The sequence below is a fragment of the Carlito syrichta genome, unplaced genomic scaffold, assembly GCF_000164805.1.
Source record: "Carlito syrichta isolate Samal-C Ts95f unplaced genomic scaffold, Tarsius_syrichta-2.0.1 Scaffold311753, whole genome shotgun sequence".
NCBI lineage: Eukaryota > Metazoa > Chordata > Mammalia > Primates > Tarsiidae > Carlito > Carlito syrichta.
The window spans coordinates 259,555-267,805 of NW_007255849.1; the positions used below are offsets into that span (position 1 = coordinate 259,555).

The 8,251-nt window shown below is 42.0% G+C and overlaps 1 protein-coding gene across 1 annotated transcript; it reads right to left on the reverse strand.

Annotated features, from left to right (window-relative positions):
- Positions 1-1,569: 1,569 nt before the first annotated feature.
- Positions 1,570-7,625, reverse strand: LOC110596623 (protein GVQW1-like; the record flags this gene model as incomplete). The annotated part of the gene is made up of 2 exons (XM_021718043.1): positions 1,570-1,686; positions 7,578-7,625. Coding segments are annotated over 2 exons (165 nt in total), but the record flags the coding sequence as incomplete, so codon positions are not given.
- Positions 7,626-8,251: the final 626 nt, after the last annotated feature.

The window sequence follows — 8,251 nt, forward strand, 5'->3', positions numbered from 1 at the left end:
AAAAAAATCAACTGGGCATGGTAGCACATGCCTGTAATTCCGGCTACTCGGAAGGCTGAAGCAGAAGGATCGCCGGAGCCCAGCAGGTCGAGGCTGCGGTGGCCGGGAGCGGCCACTGCACTCCAGTCTGGGCGACAGAGTGAGACTCCAGCTCAAAAAAAAGAATCCTGAGAGGTAGGTGTTATTTCTTATCTGCCACACAACTGTTAAGTGCCCATCTCTGGGTGAAGTCCTACTATCTACAGAATTAGGCCCAACTTCCTGAGGAGTGCATACACCCTCTGGACTCTTTATAGCCAAGATGACTCTCTAGCCGGTTCGCCTAAAACTCCCACCAAACATTCTACCCTATCGTGATGCTAAATTCTCTCTCTTCCACCACCAGACCGTGCCTCAGCCTCTCATGCTCCTGAGTCACTGTATTTTTTATTGCAATTCTCCTCCCATAATTTTTGCAAACTTCTCAAGTGCCATTTTCCAGGGAGGTATGCCCTGATTCCCAGAGCAAGGAGTCACTCCCTCTCCCATGTTCTTTCTATACTCCTCTACACACTTCTAGTATGTAAGCAACCACATTTGCTGTATTATAATGCAAGTTTGTTCTCCCCATTGTATCATGAGTCCCTTGGATGGGGGATTCACAATTGTTAGCATTTACTGAACACCTACCATGTGCCAGATACTATGCTAAACACTTCACAAAGATTGATGCATTGAAACCTCATCACGATCCTAATAGGCGGGCAATAGAATCATTTTACGGATGAGGAAATTTAAGCTTGCGGAGATTAAGCAATTTGTCCAGGGTTGCACAAGGGATAAGGGGCAATGCTGGGGTCTGCAATCATATCTTCTTGTGCCAGAGCCCAAACTGTAAGCCACCAAAGCATCTCTTTATAGTAACGGTTCATGGATACATTAATGAAGTGCTTTGAATGACACCAAGGAAGAAAGAAACCAGGAACCAAAACTAAGTCAAAATGTAGATAAATTTTGCTTGGACGTGTTCCATAAACAGGTATTTTTAGGCTTTTGCATTTTATTTTATTATTTTTTTATTTTTATTTTTATTTTTGAGTTGGAGTCTCACACTGTCGCCCAGACTGGAGTGCAGTGGCCGCTCCCGGAGCCTCGACCTGCTGGGCTCCGGCGATCCTTCCGCCTCGGCCTTCCGAGTAGCCGGAATTACAGGCATGCACTACCATGCCCGGCTGATTTTTTGATTTATGGTAGAGATGAGGTCTCGCTGCCCAGACGGGTCTCGAACCCGCGGGCTCAGGCAATCCACTCACCTCAGCCTCCCAAAGGCGCGGGATTACAGGCTGAGCCACCGAGCCCGGCTTATCGTTCATTACGAGGCAGCTAGTTAACTTCTATCTTGACAAGACAAACAACAAAAAGTATACCTTGTATGATAAAATGACTAATTGTAATGTGTTTTATAAGTCAATTATGATTCATCTGTAAAATAAAAAAACAGGTATAATATTAAAAAGCTAGACTTGAAGTCTAAAATAGAAGGCTTGAGTTGAAGTCTCAAGACTGATCTATGATTTTTATCCCTCAGTTTTAGTTTTCTAATCTATAGGATGAAGTTAGTGGCTGAACACAGTGGCTCATGCTTGTAATCCCGGTGCTTTGGGAGGCTGAGGTAGGAGGATCACCTGAGGTCAGGAGTTCAAGACCAGCCTGGGCAACTCAGCAAGACCCTGTTTAAAAAAAAATTTTTTTTAACTAGCCTGGCAAATGGTACATGTCTGAAATCCTAGCTACTCAGGAGGCTGAGATGGGTAGATCGTTCAAGCCCAAGAGACCAAGGCAGCAGTGAATTATGAGCAAGTCACTGCACTCCAGCCTGGACGACAGAACAAGACTCTGTCTCTTAAAAAAAAAAAAAAGTGAATAAGATCTAACAGAGACAATGTGAGGAGAGAGCATATATGTGAAAGGACCTTCCCCAGGTACTTAATAAATGTTACTAAATATGTTTTGCACAGGCCGGGTGCAGTGGCTCATGCCTATAATCCCAGCACTTGGGGAGGCCTAGGTAAAAGGATTGCCTGAACCCATGGGTTCGAGACCAGCTTGGGCAACTTGGTGAGACGTCATCTCTACAATAAATCAAGAAAAATGAGCCGAACTTGGTGGTGTATGTCTGTAGTTCCAGTCACTTGGAAGGCTGAGGTGGAAGGATCACCTGAGCCCAGTAAGTCGAGGCCGCAGTGGCCACAAGCATGGCACTGCACTCCAGCCTGGGCAGCAGAGTGAGACTCCCACTCAAAAAGAAAAAAAATATGTTTTGCACAAATAAATTCTGTGTATCAATTTAAATGTGATTTATTTAAATTCATTTTGATCTCAAAAATATAATCATGAAATTGGGATTATTACTTCCAATTTTATGGTACTTGAGGCAATGTCGTCATTGAACTTTCCTGGAACTTATAAAAATTAAGCTTCAGCCGGGCTCGGTGGCTCAGCCTGTAATCCTGCGCCTTTGGGAGGCTGAGGTGAGTGAATTGCCTGAGCCCGCGGGTTCGAGACCTGCCTGGGCAGGCGAGACCTCATCTCTGCAATAAATCAAAAAATCAGCCGGGTGTGGTAGCGCATGCCTGTAATTCCGGCTACTCGGAAGGCTGAGGCGGGAAGGATCGCCGGAGCCCAGCAGGTGGAGGCTGCGGTGGCCGGAAGCGGCCACTGCACTCCAGTCTGGGTGACAGAGTGAGACTCCTACTCAAAAAAAAAAAAAAAATAAGCTTCATCACTCATTCATTCAATAATAATATTGAAGCATTGTCCTTAGAGGCTGAGGATACAAAAATGAACATACCACTACAGTTATATGAAAATAAAAAAAGAAAATGGAGATCGCATAAAAATTTCTGCCCTCAGAGAGCTTAGGAAAAGACACACGGTAAACAAAACAAGTAAGATACATAGAATGACATTGGTAAGTATTAAAGAGAAATATGAAGAAATATGAAGTGTATGGTGTGGGTGGTGGGGTACTGTTTTATACAGGGTGGACAAGGAAAGTTGATAAGGTAACTCTGGAGCAAAGACAAGAAAGATCAGGTGAACAAAAGCCTAGTTAGTAAATGAAAATAAAATGAATCTAAATGATAGAAACCTCTGCAAACACTGGCCCTTTCTTTCATGGAGAGCTTCTGGAATAGAGTTTCCATCCTTTTGTGGTACACTGTTCTTTCTAGGAGAGCCTACTGACTGAATCGCTGTAACAATTGAATCAACTTCATAATCAGCATTTGGGGAGACAAGCAAAATCTTCAAGTCCTGGAAACCCTCTGTCACTGCCAGAATCCCAAACAATTTTCCCTATCACACATGTTCACTAACTCACAGCATTAGAAAATGAAGTTATCACTACTGCCTGCAAACAGTAAGTTGTGCTTTTTTTTTTTTTTTTTTTGAGCCAGGCTGTCACTCTGTCAGGAGGCTGAAGTGATCATGACTTACTGCAGCCTTGATCTGGGGTCAAGTGATCCTCCCACCTTCTGCCTCCCAAACAGCTGGGACTAGAGATGCACACCACCACACCTGGCTAATTTTTTAAATTTTTTATAGAGATGAGGTCTCACTATGTTGCCTATGCTGGTCTCAAACTCCTGGGCTCAGGCAATCCTCCCAACTCTGCCTCCCAAAGTGCTGGAATTACAGGCTTGAGTCACCATGCCCAGTCTAATAAATTGTCCTCAATGTCACCAAGGATAGTACTAGTTTCAAAGTTCCAAGACTGTGTGAAAACTGGCAAGATCTGTCTCACTTGGTCTTGCCTTCTTAGGATCACAAAATTCTAGAGCAGGCGGGGATGCTTCTGTGGCCTTTTCTCCATCCTGAGAAGTCCTTTGGGGGCTGGAGTTTGTACCCTCTTCTCACTGTTTCTTTGCTTGAGTTGTCCACCTGATTGAGTTTCTGATTGGGGGAATCCTCTACCTTCCCATCTCTCTGAGTTCAAGGTCAATTAGCTACTCTGAGGGAGCTCCCTGAGGCCACCACCCTGAAAAGGAGTTTAAAACAGCTTCGGAGGAAGGTAGGCCCAGTACTAGACCTTCCATGCCTCCTACAGGCTCACTGTGCTCTGGGTGATTTTTAAGTAACTACTGGCAAAAAGGAGACAATGTTTGACAAACCTAGCATTCTGCTCCCAACAGAACCCTTAACCTTTTATGTAATTTTCTTTTTAAAGAACAATTTTACAGACCTGGTGTATGCAGAACACTTGTGAGGATAGTCCTAAAATTTGGATGATCTTTTCTGAAATCTAGATTCATATAACCTATTTGACATTCTCCACTTGGATATCTAATAGGCATTTCAGCCTAACATGTCCAAAACCGACCTCCTATCTCCCCCCAGATCCTGCCTCCTATGACTTGTCTTAGTCACTGTCCGCACTAGCCCTCTGTCCACTCAGGCCAAAAGTCTAAGTGTTATGACTTCTCTCTTTTTTCATGAACCACACCTAAGCTTTTTAGCAAATCTTATTGGCTCTGCCTTCAAGATGTAGCTAGAATCTGTTTTGCTAAGAGTTAAAATAATTAAAACTGGAGCTCAGGAACCTTTACATTAGGATAAATCAGGCACATAAGTAGGATTTAAGATAATGAGTGAAGACTTATCACCTGGCAAATTGGTTATGGGCCTCTTGTTCTTGGCCCCAAATAGAAGAGTGCTCTGTTTGTATGTAGATCAGCATCCATGAAGCCCTCTCCCAGAACCTCATCACAGGCTGGGGCATCTGGAGGACCATGGCTGCCTTCTACTTGGCTCTTTAGTGACACCACAATTCCTTTAACAAAGGAAAGTAGAGCCTGGGAATACCCAATAAAATAAAGTTTCGAAATTAAATACAGACAATACATTTATTCAAGAAAGATATGTCACACTTTATAACAAGTAGAGAGAAAGAGAAAAGACTTAAAATTAAACTTGTAAATGATCAGCTCTTTTAGTGACCATCAAGGCCAAAAACCACATCTATGATCTTACTCTCCAAATCTGGTATTTACCTATTCAACATCATAATGGAAGTCTTAGCCATTGCAATATGACAGGAAAAGAAGATAAAAGGCATACAAATCAGAAAAGAAGCATTACATGGTCCCTGTTTATAGAGGACATGAATGTCTGTGTAGAAAATCTATCCTATCCACAGTGTCTTGAATATTGTAGGACACATAACAATGGTGTTAAGCACCAGGGGCAGTGGCTCACACCTGTAATGTTGGAGGTAAAAGGATTGCCTGAGTCCAGGGGTTCAAGACCAGCCTGGGCAACTTGGCAAGACCTCATCTCCACAACAAACCAAAAAATTAGCCAATGTGGTGATGCATACCTGTAGTTCCAGCTGCTTGGGAGGCTGAGGCAGAAGGATCACCTGAGACCTGTAGGTCGAGTCTGTGGTAGCCATCAGTATGCCACTGCATTTCAGCCTGAGTGACCGAGTGAGACTCCAACTCAATAAATAAATAAATATACACTGTTTTGTGTATATTTATTTGTGTTTTGAGTTGGAGTCTTACTCAGTATATATATATATACACACACACACACACACACACACACACACACACACAGTGTTAAACAAATGAAGGTTATCTCTTTAAAATTATTCATATTTGTAATGATTTACCTTTTTTTCTTGTGATTGAGTGTTCCATTCCAGCTACTTGGAAGGCTAGGGCAAAAGGATCGCCTGAGCCCAGTAGGTCTAGGCTGCAGTGGCCATAAGCGTGCCACTGCACTCCAGTTTGGGTGTCAGAGTGAGACTCCAACTCAAAAAATAAAAAATAAAAATTCACAACCAAAACATATTACCATTGCAATAAATATTTATGAAAAGTATCTTAAAATTAGCTGGAGACAGATCTATGTAATTATGAAATGTTTATTAAAAATCATTACTTGGGGCTGTTTCCAGTGGCTCAAGCCTGCAATCCCAGCACTTTGGGAGGCTGAGGGGAGAGGATTGCCTGAGCTTACTTGGTATTTGCATTTGAATACTTGACTCTAAAAACCCAAGGTCAACATTTTATAGAAACCTTGTAAGTATTAAAGGCTTGAAGAAATTCTTAGACTGAATAATACTGCAATGAAACAACTTAAGTGTCAGTAAAGTATCATTAGACCAAATATGGTGACTCATGCCAGTAATACCAGCACTTTGGGAAGCTGAGGTGGGAGGATTGCTTGAGCCTAGGAATTAGAGACCAGCCTAGGCAACCTAATGAGACCTCGTCTCTACAAAAAAATCAAAAAATTAGCTGAGCATAACTGTGGTCCCAGCTACTTGGGAGGCTGAGGAGAGAGGATTGCTTGGACCCACGAGTTCAAGGCTACAGTAAGCTGTGACTGTGCCAGTCTGGGTGATAGATCTTGATTTTTAAAAAAATCATTAATATAAATGTCTAATTTAAGTTTGTTTTAATTTTTATAAGCTTGGACTGAACAGCAAGTGATGGAACCAGGACTCAACCCCAGGCAATATGGCTTGGATTTCTGTTCTCTTAACCCTTGTGACATATCGGAGTGATAACAATTAAGAAAAGTAAATGGGGGAAAATATTTCATATACAATAGAAAAAAATCTATATTTAGGATAAATGTAACAAAAAAGACACAAGGCCCTCCATGATGGAAACTTAAAATGTTATGAAAAGGCATAAAATGAGATCTGCAAAAATGGAAAGACAGAGCATTAGAAAACATATCACAAAATGTTTAATTCTTCCAAATATAAATTTAATGCAATTCCAATGAAAGACACAATGGGGATCTTTTAGTTTAATGAAATAATTTCAAAGTGCATGTGAAATACTAAATAACTGAAAAAATGACAAGAAATGTAAGTTTAAAAAAAGAGAGAGAGAAAAGACCTCTAGAACAAAATAGGCTGCCCAGAGGCTGATCCCTGGACTTCTGAGAATTTAATATTCAACAAAGATCGCATTTTAATTCAATAGAAAAAGATAGATTAATAAATAGGCCTGGTACAACTAGCATCACATCCAAAAGGAAAAAAAGTACTGGGAATACTATTGGAACAAAAACAACAAAGCATTAGCATCTACATTATACAAGTTCTTATCCATTGACAAGAAAAAGACAAACAACTCAACAGAAAAATGAGCAAAGGGCTGGGCTCAGTGGCTCAGCCTGTAATCCCAGCATTTTGGGAGGCTGAGGCGAGTGGATTGCCTGAGCCCAAAGGTTTGAGATCCGTCCAGGCAACTTGGTGAGACCTTATCTCTATAATAAATCAAAAATTAGCCAGATGTGGTAGTGTGCGCCTGAAGTTCTGGCTACCTGGAAGCATGAGGTGGAAGGATCGCCGGAGCCCAGCAGGTCAAGGCTGGGGTGGCCATGAGCGTGTCACTGCACTCTAGCCTGGGCGACAGAGTGAGACTCCAACTCAAAAAAAAAAAAAATGCCGGGGTCGGTGGCTCAGCCTGTAACCCCACGCCTTGGGAGGCTGAGGTGAGTGGATTGCCTGAGCCCGCGGGTTCGAGACCCGCCTGGGCAGTGAGACCTCATCTCTACAATAAATCAAAAAAATCAGCCGGGCGTGGTAGCGCTTGCCTGTAATTCCAGCTACTTGGAAGACTGAGGCAGAAGGATCGCCGGAGCCCAGCAGGTTGAGGCTGCGGTGGCCGGGAGCAGCCACTGCACTCCAGTCTGGGGGACAGAGTGAGACTCCAACTCAAAAAAAAATAAAAAATAAAAAAAATAAAAGTGCATACATCAGTCTTAGGAGTTGGGAGGAGAAATAGTGACCAAAGGGAGCACAAAATGGGCCTCTGGGAAAGATAGAAATGTTCTGTTTCTTGAACTGGGTGCATATTTGTGAAATTTGGCTTATAAACTTAGGGTGTGTGTGTGTGTGTATAAGAGAAAGATCACATCTCAACAAAAAACTGATACAAAATACATCAATCATTTAACTAAATAATCTCTAGCCAAACATTCTCAATATTGACTGTTTCATAGAGATATATGCAGCAGAAAGTAAGTTTAAATGAAAAACATTGTGGTCGTATTGCTCATTATGGCAAAGGACTGAAAACAAAGTAGATACCAATGAAAAGAAAACCGAGGGATACATTTTGTAACAAACACATCATGAAATACATAGCCACTAAAAAACAAATAGACTGTTAAAACACAGATTGTCGGGGGGGAAATGAATGACTTACAGCTATATAGGTCGACTGAAGATGACCTGTTTTTTTTT